Here is a 23,409-nt window from a genome sequence, read left to right on the forward strand (position 1 = left end):
GATAATTGCGAAAAAACAAGGACTGGAATGGATGAAAATAAAGCGGTTATCGGAACTCCAGCAAGCTCTTTCCGCCGATCTAGCCAAGATGATTTCTATCGTTCAGTCGAGTTTACACGAACATCCCTACACGAAGGAAGAGATCGTGACTGAACTAGAAACGACTTCTCAAGTGCTGGAAGAGACATCTTTAACCCCGAACACGAAACACATCAAAAGTTTTAAACTGCGGCAAAGAGCACTGCATGTGTTTCATGGTGAGTATGCGTTGAATCTTTTGTTTGTAAACTATTTCGTCCGGAACAACTGGCTTAAGTGGATACGAATTTCATCCAGACACGCTGGCTTAAGTGGATAGGGAACTTTGCGAGATCATACGTCTTGTGCTCGTTGGTGGTTTCGGTGTTAGACTTAAATAAAACGGGGATTAAAAGACAGATGTGATGTATTTATATAAATCTTCATTAAAACACGTACAGTGGGAACTGCTTATTACACAATCAAACTCAGGAGTTATGTAGAGAACGTTGGCTGCTTTACTTTTTTTGTTATAAGCCTGAAATATATGTGAAGCGCAACTGAGAATAAAATTAATTGTAATAAAATCAGTGGCGAGTGTGGAGGGAGGGGCAAAAATAAATTTAAAAAATGTTTTCGAGCAAATTTGAAAGTTTTATACGATCATAATACCGACCCTCGGCAATATAGCGTTTGTTTTGAGTAGAAGAGTTTGGGTATTGTAGTTACTTTCTTGTATTTACATAAAATCAAAAAAAATCATTTAGAAACTGACAATCCACATAAATTACGCAGAGTTCTTAGTGGAGTAACGTAAACAAGAGTTCGACTTATTTACATTAAATAGATGTATACAGGGTGTTTCAAAAAGGTATGTCATTATTAAAATCATGCATTCCGGGGACAAAAATAAATTTATTAAATCCAACTTACCTTAGTACAAAAGTGTACACACAAAAAGTTACAGCCATTTGAAGTTACAAAATAAAAATTGTTTTTTTTGCATTATCTCCTAAACTACTTGACATTTTGTAATAAAAATGGACACGTTACTTTCTCGTTCTGAAAGGAATTTTTCATACAAAAGAAACAACAAAATCTAAGCGCCCGAAAAAATTTTAAGGGGAATGTGAAGCCCTAAATCCCCCCAAACTTTTGAGTGCTTTTAAATCCAATGAATTTTGTGGCATCATTAGTTTAACATATTATTTTTAAAACTTTTTTGCCTCATCAATTTTTCGAAAAACTAGTTTTTTCCTAGTTGGCCATAAAATTACAATTAGTTTCTACGGATACACTAATTACAAACAGTTCCATCAATATTAGTCAATAATTTGAAACTATCATTTATTGTGTGAATAAGATTAATATTAATAATTTTGATATTACAATGGCCTACACAAGTTGGATCAGATTAAATTATGATTTCAATAAATTATAGGGAATATCGTAGGTGAATATCAAGGAAATAGTGCAGCAGCCGCAAGGCGGTATGCAGTAAAATACCCCTATCGAAATACACCTGATAGACGATTATTTCTGACCATTGGTCGTCGTTTACGGGAAACGAGTACATTACAACCGCAAGTTGCTGCCAATAGTGGTCGTCCAATAATGGATCCAACTGATGAAAACATTTTAGATATCATTGAAGAAGTCCCTGGAACAAGTACAAGGGTAATAGCTGCTCAACTAAATGTTCCTCACGTAAGGGTTTGGAGGCGTTTGAGGGATCAGCTGCTTAAACCGTATCACTTAACAAAGGTTCAAGAGTTATTGGTTGAAGATTATCCTAAAAGGATTGGATTTTGCGATTGGTTGTTAATGGAAAACACTCGAAATGTTAATTTTATTAGAAATATTTTGTTTACCGACGAGGCTACCTTCAGTAGAACTAGAATGACAAACCATCATAACGAGCACATTTGGGCCGACGAAAATCCTCACGCCAAAAAAACGACTCAACACCAAAGAACTTTTAAAGTTAATGTTTCGGCAGGAATTGTGGATAACAATCTAATAGGCCCAGTATTTCTTCCCAACAATTTAAATGGTGATAATTATTTGCGGTATAATTCCTTTATGGCAAAGCTTCAGCAAATCATTTTTTTAGGGTCCTGATAGGAATGAGTTGATCGTAAGATGGTACAATATTAATTTGGCTTATTTTTGGATTTCTACCACGGCCAAGTATATTCATTGTTTTATAGGGACCACTGTGGCCAAACCGAAACTTAATTATGTCAGGATTTTGCTTTTCATAACGCAAACATTTAATCCGCAACCAGTTGACTTGATTGCCATCTTCGTCTTTGACGCGATTTTTAATTTTTTTTGATATGTCTTTTAGAACCATAATATCGGAAAATGTTAATTGATGCACTTTGTAGGGACTTGCAGTTGAACGGTTTCTCGCTGATCTTGCTCTTCTCAGAATGTTCATCCAGTCAGATACTGAATAGACCGGCACAAAACGCTGTTCTTTCTCTATGGCACTATGCATACTATCTACTTCCATGAACGAGTGACCTGACTCTAAAAATGTTTGCTCTATAACATTTAAATCTGTAGTTTGAGTGAGGTAGAGGAATAAAGCTGCAAGATGTTGGTTGCGGTTTTGTCCGCCACATGTATCCGAAAATATTGAAATCTCCTTAATTGTATCTGGAAGTTGATTAATCCAATGCACTTTAGCTATTCCAATTTCATTACTGCTTCTTTTTCCGTTTAGTTCTGACCATACTATACAGTGAGCATCGTTAGGAAACTTGGATTCATAAACGGTAAAATTATAAATACATCGTTTACGACAATAATGAAGAAGAGATTTACTAGCAGACGGAATCTGAAGAACTTTCTGTAAATCAACAGTTATAGACAAAAATTCAGGATTTGAGTTCGATTTTTGTTTATCTTGTTCCTTAGCACGATTTGTTCATCTTTTCTTACCTGATGGTCTTGATACTTAGCTATCAACTCGGCATATAATGCACCACTTTTTTTTTGCCTCAATATAGCTTATATTGTGCTTTTTCATTTCTTCGAGTAACAGCAAATAATTGAAATAATTATCTAGGAAAATTTCACGTCCTTCAGGAACACATCACACATCACACTTTTTGTAACAGAACAACTGCCCAAAGGCATATTAGGATCTCTTTGGATTTTCCCCTTATATAGTTCAAATTAAACGCAGTATCCATTAGGAGTATTTAAACACCAAAACTAAAATCAAAATTGATTGGGCTTTCCCCAAATAAATTGTTTAAAATGATGACCACCGTAATAGGGTTCCATCGCCTCATCCAAAGACCATACAGTAGGCAACGAGTATGCATATAACTGAAACTTTGATGACATATGCTTTAAAAGGGGTCTTTAGGAGTCAAACGGGGAAAGCAACAAAATAGCGAAAAATTTATATCACTTTTCAGAAGCAATTGTAAAAGATTCATTTCCATTTTTGTACTTTGCATATTTTTGGGACTCCTCGCAAATTTTTTAAACAAGTTCCAATGGACAAAAAGCTTAAAAAAATCAATCAACCTCTTGACTCGATCTTATCATTTATAATTTGAGGTCGATTTTGAAGTTTTTTGTTTTTAAATTAGACTTCCTACTTTCTTCAAAAAGCAAGGGCTTCCACGGACGTCTTGTTTTTTCGACTTTCAATTTTTTACGCTTTGGTATGTTCTTTGCTGATAAACCTATCCTATTTTTAAAGTTAAGGGCTCCAAATTCAGTTCCATCCTTTCACGGTCGTGTGTAATTATATCCACCTGAGAGCTTTATGCTATAAGTAAGCTTATCGTAGACCAGGGCCCAATAAATTCAGGCTATTAGTATTCACCAAATTTTCTTACCTGGAACTTCATCCGTGTTTCCGTCGTTGTCAGAGAGAAACAATGTAATGTCTATTAAATGTACACCGACAAGTTTATCGTCATCATCGGACTCTTCCAGACATGCTATTAGCTCTACGGTAGTAAGTGGTCTCCTAAAAAACCCACATAATATGTATATTTAAAATAATATATAAGTTTACCGATGTTTTAAACTATTCAATGAACTTGTCTAACTATACGCTCGTGAATCGCAATAATTTATATTGTTACGGGGGCAAATTTTTTGGAACTATCTTACTGCTCACTTAGTTACATTGGCGAAGCATACGCAATAAAAATGACCCAATAAGAATTTACTTCTGGCATTTAACATTGTTGCCGTTAGCTCTTAGTTTAATTTGTAGATGAATCACCTTTAATTGAAAATTGTTCGACGATATTTTAGAGTTTTGTGTATAACATAAAGAAAAATTATTGAGGGATTCGACCGTTACTTGATGGAAATTCATTTTATGTAACAATTAAACACTGAAAACTTTGTTTTCAAAAACTTCCACAAAGTTTATTATAAACTCTTATCACCACAGCTGTTTCGGCTGATTGCCTTTCTCAAGTGATCTATTTTTGGCATGCGTTTACCCTTTATAGTCTTTATCAAAAACATCCCATATTCAAACAGTTTTTATATTAGTGGAGATACGTAGACGACGTACTGGTATGTTTCTTAGGAATTAACAGGCAACTCGACCAATTTTTATCGTATATTAATTCACTCCATAGTCATATTGAATTTACAATAGAAACAGAACAAAATCCGTCCATAAATTTTTTAGATTTAAAAATTAACAGACTTTAAAACAAACATGACTTCTCCATATTTCATAAACCTACCCATACTAACACGACTATACACAATTCATCATCCCATCCCACACAACATAAACTGGCAGCCTATCATAGTATGTTACATAGATTAACAGAAATTCCGATGTCAAAATACAAGTTCGAGACAGAATTAAATATCATTAAGCAAATAGCAGTAAACGATGGATACAACGAACAAATAGTTAATAAAATTTTAAATAAAAAATTCCACAAGAAAGCCCTGAAAATAGTATTTCCACCACCAGAGAAAAAACCCAGTACCTTCTGCTCGATTACCTATACAGGCATATATTAACAGAAATAGTCAAACACATAAAAAAGAAAGGAATAACACCAGCCTTCAGAACAAATAACAACTTAGGCAAATATATTAAAAACAACAAGAGCCAAAATAAAAAGCACTTATGCAGTGGTGTATACAAACAAATGTGGCGACTGCCCAAAAACTTACATCGGTCAAACTGTAGAAATTTTAATAAACGAATAGCAGAACATAAGAGGGCTTTCAATGATAGAAAAACAGATTCTACATACGCGCTTCACCTTCTAGATCATAATCATTCTTTTAATGGCGAATTTAAAGTTCTTTGCATTCAAAATAAAGGCCTTAAGCTATCTTTGTTAGAATCTATGGAAATTAACAAATTAAAAAACACAAATATAATTCTGAATGACCAACTTGTGACAAACAGCTCTCCCCTCCTCAACATGTTTCATTAAAGACTATAAAGTGTAAACGCATGCCAAAAATAGATCACTTGAGAAAGGCAATCAGCCGAAACAGCTGTAGTGATAAGAGTTTATAATAAATTTTGTGGAAGTTTTTGAAAACAAAGTTTTCAGCGTTTTATTGTTAAATAAAGAAAAATTAGTTCACCTCGTTCGTTGAAGTAATCTTTTGAAATTAATTTAGAGTTATGAGAGTGTAAAATGTTTGCCAGAAAATCCCATATTTCATTGAAATTTAGTAAACATAGAGATGATGAAGAGCAATGCTAGGTATATCACTTAAGGACAAGAAAATAAACACATGGATAAGACAGAAAACCAAAGTCACCGATGTGGTGCAAAAATCATTAAAGTTGAAATGGGAATACGCTGGACATGTAGCTAGGAGCAATCTAAACAAATGGCACAGATCAATTTTAACCTGGAGACCATACCAACACAAAAGACCCAGAAGCAGACCTCCTATGAGATGGACAGATGATCTGAAAAGGACTGCCGGGAAAAATTGGCTACAAGTAGCGTACAATAAAAAACAATGGAAAGGAAGACTTGAAGAGGCTTATATTCAGATGTGAACGTGAATGTCTAGACGAAGAAGAAGAAGAAGAAGAAGAGATGATCTATTTTTGTTTTGTCTTTGATGGTTTTTATAGAGTGAATGCCATCTGCGCGGGAGGTTTTGGAAGAAGTTTTGAGCTTTTTTTTGGTTTAGATTATTTAGGGGTATTAAAAATGAATGAATTGGTTTTTAGATTGTCTTTGTTAATTTCAGATGATATGTTATGTCTTTCGAGCAGATTGAAATTTACTACATTATTTAAGTTTATTGATGTTTCTGATGTAGTATTTTAGATGTTATCTACAGCTGGTGATGTTGTTTTGAAAGAAGAAGACGAAGTGTTTGGATAATCTTAAAATGTTTTTAATGAGGTCGGTTTCCATAGATTGATATATTCTATCATTATGTAAAGTTTAGATAACGATGATGTGATGTGGGTTGAATCTAAGAGGGTAGTTGGAGTGATTTGGTTTGTAATGTGACTGCATTCTGATTCTTGGTGACCAATGGTTTTACATTTGGAGCAGCTGAGTTCATCTATGAAAAGATATAGCCAGTAGAAAGTATGATCATAAGTTATGTTAAAAGAGCCAGGAATGTATATATTTTCTAAGGATGTAATGAATTATTGCCTTCTAAAGCTTAGAACATGGCTGTAATCACTTTCAGGCATACCTACTTGAAGAAAGGTCATTTTGAAAATAGCGTGAATACCAAGTAATGCTTGTTTAATTATTTCATTCTGTACTGTAGGACATGTATCAGATAATATAGGTCTCTGGTCTGGAGTAATAAGTCTTCTTACTTCGACTTGACATCCATTTATTTGAATATATTTATAAGCATGAAGAAGTGATATAGTGTTTTTGAAAGAAAGGTATATAGCCCAGTCTGGTTATACAAAAATCATCGATTTCACGGCAAAATGTTTCGCAGATATCTGAAGCTTTTAAGACATAGGTGGGGGTTACTAAATGACGAGTAGATAAAAAGATACTCCTATTTTTACCTTGCGTTTTTTTTAAACAATAATTTATGGTCAGAATTTGATTTTTTATCTATAAGTTTTTTCCCTTATAATTTAAATAAACAATATTTATACCATTTTTTTATATCAAGAATATCTTTATTTTCCCGTTTTTTCAATTAAAATTGATAAATAATTTACGGAGATATTTGCAAAAAAGCAGTTTTTTTGCACTAATTTATAAATTTAATTAATTTTTTTATTAACAAAATAAAATGTTATTAATAGATTTCAACATTGAGTAATTACCGTCCTTTAAATTTGTGCGAAATTTCCCCCCGATCGGTCAAACAGTTTAAAAGTTATTCAATTTGTTTATCCCTGAGACTAATTATTTAAACCATTGATCTTGCCCTATGAATGATGCTAGACACATTTAACAAATTTCATAGGATTCTTTAAGACCTATACTATCTCAGAAGTTAAATGAATATTGAGTTTTCATCGAAATTATTTACAAAATAAACGTTTGAAAAAGGGGTATGTTTTTTACTTATAAACAATTGTAATAACTTCTATATTTTTCAAGCTACAGATTTGTACGTACAACCATTAGATAGCTGGTAAAAAAACTCAAATTTAACAAAAAAAATAAACCTTCTATGAACAACAGGAACGAAGTTAGAGACAATTTTTTTGTTAATTATATCTCTATTGTTTATAAACATTAAGAAGTAAAATTTGCACAAATTTTGAATGAAAATCTAAACTTTATATTAAATTTTATAGCTATAAAATTCATCCAATTTTTCGAAACTTAAAACCTTTCGAAACGAAGTTACTTTCGAAATATCGACATAGGAAAGTGGAGGGGAAACTGTTTTAGCTCCTCGCTGCAAAATTTAATATTATGGTTACGGATTTATCATTCAAAAGCTTCAACAGTTCTGTAGGAATTTCATCAGGTCCATTTGCTTTTCCATTTTTAGCGTTTCTTATTGCGTATTCTACTTCTTCTTTCAATATGTCTGGCCTAGTTGCATTGATTATCTGAGTTAAGTTGTTTCTATCGTCTTCAAATAATTCATTCAGGTATTCTGTCCATCTTTTTATTTTATTCTCTAGATCTACAATAAGATTTCCATGTTTGTCTTTAAGTTTACCTATTTGGCATTTCTTTATGCTTCCTGTTATCTCTTTTACTTTTTTGTGCATATTGAACGCATCGTACTTTTTCTCATAGGTTTCCATTTCTTCACATTGTTCTTTAATCCACTCCTCTTTGGCTTCTTTTATTCTCTTTTTTATGTGTTTATTTATTTCTTTGTATTTATCTGGGTAATTCTTCATCTTTCTTCTTTGTTCCATCAAGTCTAGTATATCTTGTGTCATCCACCCCTTATTCTTTGTTGTTGTTTTTGTAAGATGTTTCTTTCCTGCTGTTTCTATAGCTGTATTTATGTAGGTACTTTAATTTTTGGTTAACGTTGTTTGTATCGTTAATTTGTTGCTGCACTGAACCGAGGTTTTCATTTATTTCGTCTCCTGTTTCTTGTCGTATATTTTTGTTTCTAAGTTTATTTAAATCTAGTGACTTTCTGTGTGGTTTTCTAATCTTTTTTGGTCTCGCCTCTATCACAGTAACTACCGGGTTATGATCTGAGCCTATATCAGCTCCTGGGTACGTCTTAGTACATTTAACAGCATTATGATACCTCCTTGCTATCATAATGTAGTCTATTTGATTTCTCACTATTTTTTCTTTGGTATGTTGTGGAGATGTCCATGTATATAACCGTCGAGGAGGTAATTTGAAAAAGGTATTTGTTATTACGAAGTCTTCACTTTGGCAAAAGTGAATCAATCGATCTCCTCTGTCATTTCTGTTTCCAAGCCCATATTTTCCTACTTGTTCTCCTACCTTACCTTGACCCACCTTGGCATTAAGATCGCCCATTAATATGTTAATGTATGGAAAGACTGACTTAATAAGTGAAGACAAACAACCTGCAACAAAAAGGTTCAGACCTGACAGTGAAGTCGAATAAATGAACCAAATTTTAGCTTTTAAACCAATGTATGTAAAGAAAATAAAAAAAGTAAAGTTCAATAAACATTGCAAAATTTAATAAGGCAAGTGATGAAAAAATCGACTTATTTTATCAAAGCAGTAAGGCAGATTAGATTAATATTGTATATCATATTTGTAAGAAAAATAGAATAAAAATCAATATTGTTAATTATAAAAATACAAACAATTATAATTAATATAAGGAATATAATAATATAATGTGTAAAAAATTACCTGAAATTTAATTTAAAAAATATATAAGTATTATTACATCATTGATATAAAATGAAAAAACATATGTTGATTTTCCGGGATTTTCCGAGATTTATGGGGGGTGAAAATTATGTCATCATTATTAATACTGCGACAGACTATTCGAGCAAATTAAAAAAAAGTAAGTATTTAATGTGAATTTCAAATGGACTCAATTTTTCCGAGTTTTCCCATATTTTCCGGCCAGTGAAAACTATGTAGTTATTCATATTTCGACGAGCTACCCCAGAATGAAAAAAAGAGGCTTGCAACTGCAAAGGAAGCCGAGATAATGTAATTTTTTCCTAAGTGTTGCAATTTGAAGTTCCGATGCCGAAAAAAAAACGGAGCTGAAACAGATATCCTCTCCACTTTCCTATGTCGATCTTTCGAAAGTACCGTCCTTTCGAAAAATTAGATAAATTTTATAGCTATAAGTTTCAATATAAAGTTTAGATTTTCATTCAAAATTTGTGCAAATTTTACTTCTTAATGTTTATAAACAATGGAGATATGAGTTTTTTAAAAATAGTCACTAACTTCGTTCCTATTGGTCATAGAAGGTTTTTTATTTTTTAATGTGAGCTTTTTTACCAGCTATCCAATGGTTGTACGTACAAGTCTGTAGCTTGAAAAATATAGAAGTTATTACAATTGTTTATAAGTAAAAAACATATCTCTTTTTCAAACGTTTATTTTGTAAATAATTTCGATGAAAACTCAATATGCATTTAACTTCTGAGATAGTCCAAGTCTTAAAGAAACCTATGAAATTTGGTGAATGTGTCTAGCATCATGCATAGGGCAAGCTCAATAGTTTAAATAATTAGCCTCAGGGATAAACAAATTAAATAACTTATAACATATTTGACTGATCGGGGGGGAATTTCGCACAAATCTATGAGATTGTAATTCCTTGATGTTTAAATGTATTAATACTATTTTATTTTGTTAATAAAAAAATTATTAAAATTTATAAATTAGTGGAAAAAAACTGCTTTTTTGCAAATATCTCTGTAAATTATTTATCAATTTTAATTAAAAAAACGGGAAAATAAAGATATTCTTGACATAAAAAAATGGCAAATACTGTTTATTTAAAATATAAGGGAAAAAATTTATAGACAAAAAATCTAATTGTGACCATAAATTATTGCTTAAAAAACGCAAGGTAAAACTAGGAGTATCTTTTCATCTATTCATCATCTAGTATCCCCCACCTATGTCTTAAAAGCTTCAGATATCTGCGAAACATTTTTCCACCTTTTTTTTAACCAGACTGGGCTAATATGCTTATGCTGTTTTTAGTAATTTTAGAGGCAAAAAGTACTTTAATTGGACTAAGTTTGCTTACCAAGTATTAAGTATAAGAATAAGTAATAATATTTATTTTCTACTATAATAGTACCAGTGGCTTTATTTATTTTCCAATTTTAGTTAAAGTATACAAAATTAATATATGTGCCATAAAATGTATGAGAAACTATTCTGAAATAAATATTTTATAGTAATTTACTTTTATTGCTGCACTGTCCAACTAATTCATTTAAAACTAACAACAAACTTTTTGTTTCTTGCAATGACCAGGGGGCGGATGAATTTTTAAATTATTAGAATACATTTCCAAGTTAAATTAGTGTTATGTATGGAAATAATCGCAAAATATTCCGTCGATGCTCTGCAGACTTTGCATCCGAATAGAGTGGAATAATTAGTTTCACTGCGTTTTGTAATTCAGAAAAAACAACGGTTGTATTGTATTCGAGATGTTTTCAAAAAAGATTTGGTAAATGTAGTTACATCACGTAAATTATTTTTTTGATGATTATGAAAACACTTTGTTTTTATCTATTCAACGACATATTTAACTACATAACTCTGAAATAAAATTAACCAACTACTAACTTTAAAATATGTCACACTAGTGATTATTGTATAGACATAGAAATGATCAAGTTTGGGTGGAGAACAACTATAAAGAAGAATATATCAGCTACTAGTGCAAGTATGGGAAAAGGAAATAATGCCATCGGAGTGGTATGAGGCCCGCATATGCCCTCTGCATAAAAAAGGAGACAAACTGAAGTGTGCCAACTATAGAGGTATAGCCTTACTAGACATGGTATAGAAAATCTTGGCAAGAATACTGAGAAATTATAGCTTTTACCACTGTAAGTGGTAAAAACTATAGTTTTAAAAGGGTGGACAAATTTGAATAGCTGGGTGTAGTTTTCGATGAAAATGGAAAAGAGAAATGTGAGCTCGAAGCCAGAATAGCAAAAGGGAATAAAGAATTAGGTAGTTTAAGAGGCCTACTGAACTCAAAATACGTTTCTAGACAAGGTAAACTCAGAATATATAAAACAGTAATTCGACCCACAGTCACATATGCCGGTGAGACATGGACATTAAATAAGAAGGAAGAGGATACTCTGGAAAGATGGGAAAGGAAAATATTGAGACGCATATTCGGAGGACGGAAGACAGACGATGGTTGGGAGAGAAGAACCAACAATGAATGAATGGCTTTATACAAAGAACCTACCATTACCAAGTTCGTCAAGGCACAAATAATCAGATGGTTGGGACATGTGGAAAGAATGGCAACAAACATAATGCCGAAACTAGTAATAACCAGAAAATTAATCGGCCCCAAAAGAAGAGGTAGACACAGAACGAGGTGGATTGGACACGTGAAGGTGAGGGACTGGAAAAGAAAAGCACAAAATAGAAGCGAATGGAGAAATATTGTACACCAGGTCCTTCATAGTAGTTAAGATTATTTTATATACATATTTAAGTTAAAGTTTTGTTTAAAATAATTGTAATTAGTTAATATTAGGATTACGTTTAAAAAAAATGCCCTCGGCCTTAACGGCCTGTTGTGCGTAAAAATAAATAAAAGTGATTATTGTTCTTTAATTGTTATTTGGAGTTATATAACAGTGTATTTTACGCCCACAGGAACAGATCTTATAACTTATAAGATAAATTAAAATTGATACTTATCACATATTTATAGACTACAAAGCAGCCTACGACTCTGTGAATAGAAGAGAAATGTTCAAAGCAATGAAAGAGCTAGGAATACCAAATCAGTTGGTAAATGTTTAGTAAACTCTTGCAAAAGATCAATGTAGAGTACGAATGCAGGAGGAACTGTCTGAAACTTTTAAAACAAATAACGGGCTGCGCCAGGGAGGCCCTCTCTCCTTATACTGTTAAATCTGGCTCTGGAAGAAGTAAAACATATGTGAAAAATCACAACCAGTGGTTCAATATATAATAAATCAGTGCAAACGAAAGAGAACGGAAAACGCTGTACGATAGGCGTATGTAGCATTAAAAGAATCAGCTACAAAAATGGATTTAATAATAAATACCAACAAAACGGAGAATATGAAAATAAGCACGCAACCACAAATCATTCTTCTTCTTCCTATGCCGTCATCATTAACGGAGATTAGCGACCACATGTCTAAAAGTTTCTCTGTCTTTGGCAACGTGGAATAATTCGTCTACAGTCATATTTGTCCAATCTCGAATATTTCGCAGCCATGACTTCCTCTTTCTACCTATTTCCTTTTTGCCATCGACTCTACCCTCCATGATGACCTGCAGAAGACTATATTTATCATTTCTCAGTATGTGTCCAAGGTATGCAGTCTTGCGTACATACTTTTATTGTTCTCAACAATTTTTTGTCTCGACCCATCCTTCTCAGCACTGTCTCATTGGTGACCGTGGCAGTCCATGGAATTCTCAACATTTTCCGGTATATCCAAAGTTCAAACGCTTCAAGCTTCTTAACTATTTGCGCTTTTAACGTCCATGTTTCTACCGCGTATAATAGTTGGGACCAGACGTAACATTCAACAAACCGCAGTCTCAGCGCAGTATTCAGATTTTTGTCACGGAACAATTGCTTGAATTTTAAGAACGCTGCCCTTGCCATTTCTATTCGTACCCTGATTTCTTGGTCTGGATCTAATTCTGTGTTGATGTAAGCTCCCAGATATTTATATTTTGTCACTCTCACATTTATTGGACTCCTTGATACTATCATAAATTTGGTCTTATCTGTGTTGATGTCAAGTCCCATTTGAATGAATTCACTATTTATTGCATCTAGTAAAGTTTGTAGTTCTTCTATACTCTCAGCCATAATTACCGTGTCATCTGCAAATCTTATGGTGTTTACGATTTCTCCACCAAATCTTATTCTTCCTTTCCTTTCCCATAAGGCTTTTCTATATATGACATGTGAGTACACGCTGAAAAGCGTCGGAGACAAGACGCATCCTTGCCTGATCTTGCAATCAGTATATTATTTGTTTCTATATTGTTCACCTTTACTACTGCTTTCTGGTACCAGTATATAGCCTTAATAGACTCAATGTCTTTTTTGTCTCAATTAATGTTTTCTAATTCATCTATTAACTTCATATGCTGCACTCGGTCAAAGGCCTTCCTAAAGTCTATGAAGTATACTTATGCACTCTTGTTATATTCCCGACATTTCTGCAAGAGACCGTCAACGCAAATAATGCCTCTCTTGTACCCATGCCTTCTCTGAAGCCAAATTGCGTGTGATCTATCTGCTCCTCACATTTCTTATAAATTCGGTTTTGAACAATTTTCAAGACAATCTTTAAAGGGTGGCACATTAGGCTTATCAATGTATAGTCATTACATGATTTGGGATTGTTATTTTTTGGTAGAGGTAAAAATATCGATTTAAGCCACTCCTCCGGAATGTTGCCCACTACATATATGTGGTTGAAAATTCGGGTGTCTCTTTATATTACCGTCATGTAAGGCTTTTAACAGTTCAACTGGAATTTGATTAGGACCCGGTGCTTTTCCTTGTTTTTCATTCTGTAGGGCATTCTTTACTTCTGAGGGTAAAATTTGTAGGTATTGTTCTACTTCACCTATATCTTGTTTATTTTTCCTCTCGCCATGGAACAGATGGATTATATAATATTCCCATACTTTCTTTATTTTTCTCTCTTCAGTAAGTATTCCTCCATTATTATCTCTGTTATGAGTGTTCTTCTTTGTCTGGTGTTGCTTGTAAGTTCTTTCATTTTTTTATGTAAGTTTGAGATGTCAGTTTAAGTTTCCAGTGATAAAGAAGGGTCCGGTAATGTGATCACCTCGAATACTACACCATAAGTTTAACCTTTGAGGATGCTGTGTATAAAGTTCACTTACATTATGTGGATCACTCTCAGCCCAGTATCGGCAATTATGTCTGTTCACCAAGACATTTAATGAAAATGAGCATTTATCTGAAAAGCAAATATTGCTTAACAATTGTGGTTTGTTAATGATGAATTGTCTTAATTCGCAAAATTTTAAACGGCGATTAAAATCTTGTTCATTTAAATCTTATACCAATTTAATTTTGTAAGGGCGGTACTTAAATTTATGGAAGATTCGGAAGGCTGTAGAAGGTGAAACACCAATTGCTCTGCTTATTGTTGACAGTGACTGTGATTGCTCAGTCTCTTAGTTAACTTGCCCTAAAACGACTGCGTGGATTGCTTCGTTATTTACGAGTACCTGTTGGTTGTTTTTTGTTGCAATATGACCCTGTTGTTCTAAATTTCTGCATCAGTTCCATCTCATACTTATGACTTACATGTCTATTGTGGTGTATTTCATTAAAAATTCTAGCAGCAGCGTTTGCACAATTATTATTTGTATAAACTTTCAAATCTTTCTTGCAAAATGTAAACCATTTCAGCGATCAAATCGCGCACGTATCAAGATACTCTATTACAAGTTATAATAGATTGTCATTGTTCATAAACCGATTAAAATGAATGTCCAAATTATCGAAAAACTTTTATAAGACTTTAGTAAAAAGTGAAGTTTTTGTTTCTTGGTTTTTAAAGGAACTACCGAGTACGGTTAAATATTTAAGTTTAAATCATGCTACAACCTTTGTTACAATCAGGTAAATGAGATACTACCTTGTTAAAAAAAATTGTCTTTCTCATAAACTAATCACTTCAAGCCGAATGTATTATACATTTTTGAAATTAGTACAAAAAGAAGAATCCAAAAATATAAAATAATAAAAGGGGGAAGTGGTTTAAAAAAATAATGGGATGATACGAAGTGTTCCGGGTATCTTTCCCAGCAAGCTTTAATATGACATAATGTCCCTCCTAATATTGATTGACGTGATTTTGCGCTTTTCCTAAAAATTAGAACTTCAAAAGGTCTTTAAGTTGGATAGTTTTATCTGAAAAGCAGTGTATATAACAAGAAAAAATGACAATTGGGATGTGGTAAACGGCACACAGAATATGCCGTGTAAAGTCACGTAGTAGTAAGTCAGTTGTCTCTATAATATTTGTAAGATAATAAAGATTCTCACATACTTATGTAAACAAAGTTTGCATTGAAAGTCTTTTGTAACTTGTAATATTTTCCAGCGAAGCGTAAATTTAAGTCTGTTGTGCATTCTGTTTTCGTATTTTTCAACCCTCAATGCCGAGGACAGTTTTAAATTACAAAATATGATGCTCGTATATATGAATTTCAATCTGCGACATTTCCATATTAACAGTGACGGGAAATAGCTGTTTTTATTCGATGATACATGAGTAGCTGTTTTTTGCATTGAGTAAAAAGTACGAGAAAATAGTTAATAAGGATACAAAATAAAATCAATCAATAAAATCCAGTTAATAAAGAAAATAGTACAATATCCTACTAATATTGTTGCGGATATGCTTGTTTTTTTTTTCTTTTAATTAACTAATGGAGTACCGAAGGACTCATCAACGCATTAAGCGAAAACCAATTTATTTTCAGCTGCAGAGTACTAGCAATTTACACTTATGTGGATCGAATGCAATTTCATGATATTAGATATGCCTTTTTTTAATTTTTTAATTAACAAACGAAAATTTGTTGAAAACGTTCATATTCACAACTTTGCTTATTAAACCAAAGAACGAGATCAACAATACATTAATCTTTATCATTTGTTTTAATACCTGTGCGGTGTTTGTATACTGCTATCTGGTGACAAATGACCAATTATCAGTTATTTTCTGACCTAACTTAATAAACAGCAAATAATTAAATCTGAGGGCTTACCCTATGGCTTACTCTTATTTTATCTATCAACTAATACACTACAACTAACATGCGGTAACTTCACGGCACTATACTCTGCTTTTTGCACTGTTAAGACATTTACACTAACCAAATGGTTTTGTCCTTTTGAGTCTTCTCTTTAGTTCGGTGTTGTCAAGAAGCTGGATTGCCTCGATATTCACATGACTATGCAGCCTCTGCTCGTGACTTGCTGTTTTATTTTGATTATTTCGATCACGGTTTGCATACCCAGGTCCTAGTGGAGGTTGCTGTTACGGATACACCACGGAGCATCAATAATGTTTCTCGGTACTTTCTTTTGAAATCTCTGGATAATATGTAGATTACTAGCTTTGGTACAGCCCCAAAGTTAGCACCCATATACCCATACTGGCCTCAGTACTTGATTGTGGATGGATAATTTATTATGAATTGATAATGTTGAATTTTTTCCAATCAACCAATACAATTTCTTATATTAAATATCAAGCTCCCCTCTTTTCTTTTTGACATTGACTTTCCAGCTCAGCTTCGCGTCTAGGGTGATGCCCAAGAAATTTGGGTATCATTTATTCTAACTGGGAAATTTTCTATTTTTTTATGTGTAAAGTCAATGTATGCAGATTTATTCTCATTTAATTTTATTCGCCATTTTCTGGTCTAGTTATGTATTTTATTTACTGATAGTTGCAATTTATCAGTCGCTTGTGCAAACGCCTGTGCTACGTCAGAGCAGATGTTCTTTTCTTCTAATGTTTTTTCTATTACATTCGTTATTCTGTGAACTTGATCTATAGTGGAATGTTTATTTCTGAAACCAAATTGATGATTTGGTATAAGATTTTTTCTTTCTATTATTGGTTTTAATATTTTCAATAGAAGCTTTTCAAATAGTTTTGACATCACCGAAAGGAGTGATATTGGTCAATAAGATGTCACTTCATTAGGAGATTTACCTAGTTTGGCGATCATAATCACTTCGGCTACTTTCCAGAGTCTAGGAACATATCTCAATCTAAAAGCAGCATTTATTAGGTGTGTTAGCTTAACTATGGCTTTTCTTGGTAGATTTTTTAATAGTTCTCCTATTATAAGATCATATCCTGGAGCTTTCTTAGGATTTATATTCTCTTTTATCTCTGTTGATACTTCTCTAAATGATGTCAACGTTATTCTTTCTTCAGTTTGGAATGGTTCTTCCCATCTCAGTTCTTCACCATCATTGTCGTTGGGTTTGAACGTGCTTTCTAAATGATCTGCAAATCGTTCTGCTTTCTGTTCGTTACTTCTAGCCCAGTTGCCGTTTTCCAATTTGATAGGAGGAGAATTAATGATTGGTCTGTTCATTCTTTTTGTTGCCTTCCATAACGAATAATATGTGATCTGGTTAGCAGTTAAATTACTTAAAAAAGAATTAATTGGTGAATTTTTTTATATTCTGTATCTCCCTTTTTAGTTTTTGTGTAGCATTATTTAGACTAGTTTTCTCTCGTGGAGCTCTGTATTGCTGCCATTTTTTTCTTAACTTCCTTTTTTCCACTATGAGTTCTCTGATTTCTTTTGGATAGTTGTTCCCTTTTGTTCTACAAGTTATTGGGGTAGTATTTTCCCAAGCTACCTGTTGGATATTTTTTATAAAAACTTCTAATTCGTCATCAAGTTCTCGTGTTTCTCAATGGCAAAGCAAGATTAATTTTTTGTTCAAGGATTATTTTGAAGCTCTCCCAGTCAGTTTTTTTATTAGTCAATATTGGATTGAACTCTTTTTTAATCACTGTATCACTTATAGTTTAAATTATCGGTGAGTGATCAGAGTTCATGTCCCAGCCGTTATTGATATCTAGATAGTCAGCTGAGATAGTTTTGTAAATAAAGAAATCTATCAGGTCTGGAATTTTGTTCCTATCAGTGGGCCAGTATGTTGGTCTACCAGTAGAGATTACTTTACCCTTTTGTTCCTTAACAGCTGACAATAATTCTTTTTCTTTAGTTGTAGTTAGCTTAGAGCCCCAGTGGGTATTTTTTGCATTAAAGTCGCCACCGATGATGTATCTTTTTCCTAAAGTGTTCATAAACCCTTTATATTGTTCTCTTTTATTGGAGTGTCTAGGAGGATAATATATTGAACTTAAATTTACGGTATGTGTTTTCATCTTCACACAGACTCTTGTAGCTTGTATGTGCTTAGTTGCATATTTTAATTCCTCATGATGTAATCTTTAATTTATTATGATAGCACTTCCTCCTTTAGCTGCATTATCTGGGTGTACAGTAGAATATACTCTATACCCCCTAAATTTTACATATGACTCTTTAGTGAAGTGTGTTTAAGAAACGAGACACATCAATTTTCTCAATGTCTGGTGGTATCTTCTGGTGGTTTTTGGCATTCTTTAGTAAGGTGTTTCCCAAAACATTTTACACATCTTGGCTCCTTTTTAGAGTATTTTCACGTGTGTCTGTAAGCCTGCCATCTTTTACATTGTGGGACTAATCTGGATCTCCTTAATGGCTTTATTTCAACTCTCGTATTAAGTATGTCTGTTATGCCGTAAATTCTATTTATATCTTCATCCTGTCTAAATGTTAGGATGAACATATCTAGTTGTTTTTTAGTTTTCCATTTGAGTTTCTTATCAGCTTTAATGGTTTTATATTGTAGTTTTTGTAGGTCTTTTACTATTTCCTCTGGTGACCATATGTGATCTAATTTCTTAAGAACAACTCTAATTGGCCTGTCTTGCTTATTTTCATAAGTGTGGTACGAAAGGTTACTTGTATTTAATTTCTCTATTAAAGCTCTGTAATGATCGCTATTGGCTGTATTAATTTTTATAACTTCACTGTTTATGGTTTTCATAGTAAAGGTAATACCAGCCTCAGTCAGGAGCTTGCTCAGGTCAATAGCACTTTGAAAACCTTCTACTACAACCGGAGGTGGTGGTTTTGGTTTTTTGATTGGTTTTTCAATTTGTGTTTCTGCACTTTATTTTTGCGGAGAGGGTATCTCCTCCCTTTTGAAGTATCCATTTTACGTTTTATGTTGGTTTTCCTGTTTTCTGTTTTTATCCAGCCCGTTTCATACGCTAAATCTTCTTCATCGGTGCAGTATTCTAGTTTATCTGCTTTTAATTTCTTTTGAAATTCATCAGCACTTGCGGTTAACCCTGTATGTTGTTCGGCTTTTTCCAGCTGTGCTAATCTCTTTTTCATGTCGGCGATTATTTGACTCAACCGTTGATTATCCATAATAATTAACATTTTTTTCCGTCCGTTTCGGTATGAATAGGAAACATTAAAAATATTTAAATATTTCGCTTACCTAAGTTTACTTTAATTTATCGTGGTAGCTTACAGCCATGGCCATTGATATCACTCACGACTAATGATATCTTAATTACTACTTAATTACCACTGATTAGATAGCGGAGCTCTGAATACGTCTATACATTTGGACGGTCATTCACTTAAATTCACACACTTAAACTTTATCATTAATAACAAAATATTGAAATGATTCGGTCTCTATAAACTTTGAATTGCAGCGTTGGCGGCAAAACAAACGAAAATGTTGCATTACCTCCTGACAACTGAATGTTCAGACAATTCAAGAAATTATTACTTTAATATGGGGATACATCGCCACGGGCCTTTACAACCGCAGCAATTATGTCTGGCATTGTTCGTACTAAGGATTTACACAAGTCATGGTCGAAACTATCCCATAATTCACATTCATAAAATTAAGATCTGAACTATTCGAAGACCACGAGAGGACGTTAATGTTGTTGTCTTAAAACTATTTTTGCCCGCTGGAATATAAAATTCAAGTCCGGGTAGAGATCGTGAGCACTTGGTACAAGACTATTTTTCAAAATTTCTTGATGCATTAATTGCTGGGGTAATTGTAGAGGTTTCAAGCAATACCGAATAAATCCACTTTTTACGAAAATTTTGTTAGTGGCCAATATCGGTTCATTTCGTTAAATTACACCATATATAAAAATATATAAGAGCAAAAACGAATAAATCCTACTGAATTTTAATGGTGATATTCATGTTTGCATGCAAAACCGAATAAATTCATTTTTTGTTCAAAACCAACTAAATCCACAAATGTGCATTTCCTATTTTATCTTCTTATGCAAATGTTTCATTCGAACAATAGATGGTACTAGGGAGGTATTAGAGATATTTTGTCGTTGATTGATTCGCCTCTGCATGTTTACACATTGACTGGAGCGACCGCGTGTTTTTTGTTCAGTAAGAGGTTGTCAGTAGTCTGTGAACTGGGTGTGGCTAAGTGTATATTATTTCTGGTTTAAACTGTTTTTAGCGGGTTTAATATACATAGTTCGATACAAGTTTCGGTAAGAGAGGTACTGTTAAATAAAGAATATGGAAGAAGATTTTTTGGGTGAGTCAGTAGCTGTGGGAGAAGCCAATCAAGGAAGCAGAATAAGGGAAAAAGCCCCCGAAAAAGCTAAGAGGAAAAGTTGGGAGGTAAGGTTATAAGGTACTTATAGATTAGTAGGTATAGCTCATTTTGGGATAGAGGCAGGTTTTTCAAAAGGTCCTTTTATAAATCGTAGACTAGTAAATATTGTTTCTCTCTTTCCAGTAAAGTTAATAGTTGTTAAGTAATTGGATTTTTTGTTTTTTTTAAGGGGGTAGGCGGATAGGGTAGGGGTAGGGGATAGGCAAAATCTTGATCCAATGTTATTTAAATTTATTCTTTTTTTTTCGAATTCTGAGAAAACTAATAAATATTTTTGAAAAATTTAAACGCAGAATGTTTGTATTTGTATCAAAAAAGCATACGTTGCTTATTTTGCGTTATTTCTAATTCCTTTGAAAGTTTGTTAATCCTAAAAGTAACGGGTAAAATCATTTATTATTTATGTGTAATATCAAATCGGATCGAATCGAATATAATCGAATTTATAAGAAATATTTACTTCTTTTTTAACCTTATGTATTTTATTTTAGGTACCAAGATCCAGATCCAGACTTAAAGAAATTTAAGCGTCCTTGCTCACATGACAATAAAACATACCAATGCCAAAATGTTAAAACATTAGATATTAAGAATATAAGAAGTCAGCTGTATGGTGTACCAGAAAAAAGCATTCAAGATGTGAAACTTTGCCATATGATAAGCGTTTCCGGTACCGTAAGAAAGAGATATGTTAAAGATAATCCCCGACAAAGAACAAGGGCAGCAAACTTCTTTTTAAAAATTAAGAAAACAAGATCAACAGGGGTAGTTAAAGTCTGCAGGGCTTTTTTCATGGCAGCAACCGGTGTTAAAAACTACAGATTGTTTACATTATGTAAGATTGTTGACTTAGGAGACTGTCCCAAAGAGCGAAGAGGAGGGAACCATATTTCAACAAAAAGTTTGGACACGAGGAAGAAAGTACGCGAATTTGTTGGTAAATTGCGTGGCGTCGAAAGTCATTATAATCGAAAAAAATTTCGAAGAATCTATTTACCTGCCCATCTTAGTATTAAAAAGTTACAACGTATGTATAATGAACAAGCTGAAAGTCAGTATCAAGTTGGCTACCATATGTTTAGAAAGGTTTTTCTAACAAAATTTAACATTGGATTTTCGTCTCCAGCTTCTGATACCTGTTCCCAATGCACGCGTCTAAAGCATTTAATTAAATCGGAAAAAGACGAAACAGAGAAAACCAATTATATGACTAAATATCGAGTTCATAAAAAAAGAGCAAAAGCATTTTACGAGCTTACTAAACAAGAGCCAGAAAATTCCCTGACATTTTGCTTTGACCTGCAGCAGGTTCAACCCTTACCACGCACGCCAACTTCGGATGCATTTTATTCACACCAAATAAGCCTCTATTCTTTTTGCTGTGTTGGTATGAACTCCAAAAATCCAACGTTTTATATTTGGACCGAAGATCAGGTTGGGAGGGGCGCTACAGAAGTGTCATCTGTTTTGTTCAATTACCTAAAATCTTTGGAACTGGATAATATAACTCAGATTAGATTGTTCTGCGATGGATGTGGGGGCCAGAACAAAAATTCTCATTTGATTCATATGTTAATGTTTTGGTTGTTAAAGTATTCTCCTGATAATATCACAAAAGTTTGTATTACCTATCCAGTAAGAGGTCACAGTTTTATGCCAGCAGATAGAGCTTTTGGGCGACTTGAAAAAATATTTAGAAAGAATCCAACTATTATATCTAAAGAAGAATATATCGGTCATTATGCACAAGTCGGAAGTGCAAAAGTTTTAGGACAAGACTGGAAAATTTTTGATATCAAGGAATTACAAAATTACCTTAACAAGATTGTTGGAATATCAGACTTAAAAAGAATCTGTCTGGAAAAGACACAGATTCAAAAAACTAAAGAAATTAAAATTTTAATATCATGCTTTCAGCATTATCGATTTGAAGCCCAATCCGAATTTAGGCGCTCAATTTACAAAAAGGGAAAGTCTTTAAAAAATTTTTTGCTATCCGAAGTCAACCTGCGAAGTGCCATTCCACCAAAGAAAATAAAAAGTGTTCAACAACTTATAGAAAAACAATTTGGAAAGGAGTGGAAAAGTGACGAAAGTTTTTGTGGTACACGAATCTTTTATGTGAAAATAATCAAGTGGTTGAAGATACTGAGAAAGAAGGAGAGCTAAGAAATGAGTGTGACTGTCTAGAAGAAGAGTTTGCACTTCATATTTAAATGCACTGTTGGATGTGCTATTAGTGTATCAAATATTATATGTTTTTTTTTTGTATTACTAATAAAAATAATACTTTTGTTAATTCTTGCTAATAAAGTTGTGAGCAAAATGAAATAAATCCAGTTATTTCAAGCAAAACCAAATAAATCCACTTTTGTTTAAATTTTCTTTTGCACTAAATATCATTTTTTTAAATTTATATTGTAGCAAAAGTTTTATTATGACTTCTCTAACAGTATTTGCGAACAA

The 23,409-nt window shown here is 33.0% G+C and overlaps 1 protein-coding gene across 1 annotated transcript in view; it reads left to right on the plus strand.

Annotated features, from left to right (window-relative positions):
* Positions 1 to 23,409, plus strand: part of Galk (N-acetylgalactosamine kinase) — a 207,879-nt gene that overhangs the window by 159,561 nt on the left and 24,909 nt on the right. The window contains exon 6 of the mRNA XM_072544039.1: positions 2 to 257. Coding sequence (XP_072400140.1) covers positions 2 to 257 — 256 coding nt within the window. The remainder of the gene's footprint in view (position 1; positions 258 to 23,409) is intronic.

The sequence above is a fragment of the Diabrotica undecimpunctata genome, chromosome 9 (assembly GCF_040954645.1).
Source record: "Diabrotica undecimpunctata isolate CICGRU chromosome 9, icDiaUnde3, whole genome shotgun sequence".
Classification (NCBI taxonomy): domain Eukaryota; kingdom Metazoa; phylum Arthropoda; class Insecta; order Coleoptera; family Chrysomelidae; genus Diabrotica; species Diabrotica undecimpunctata.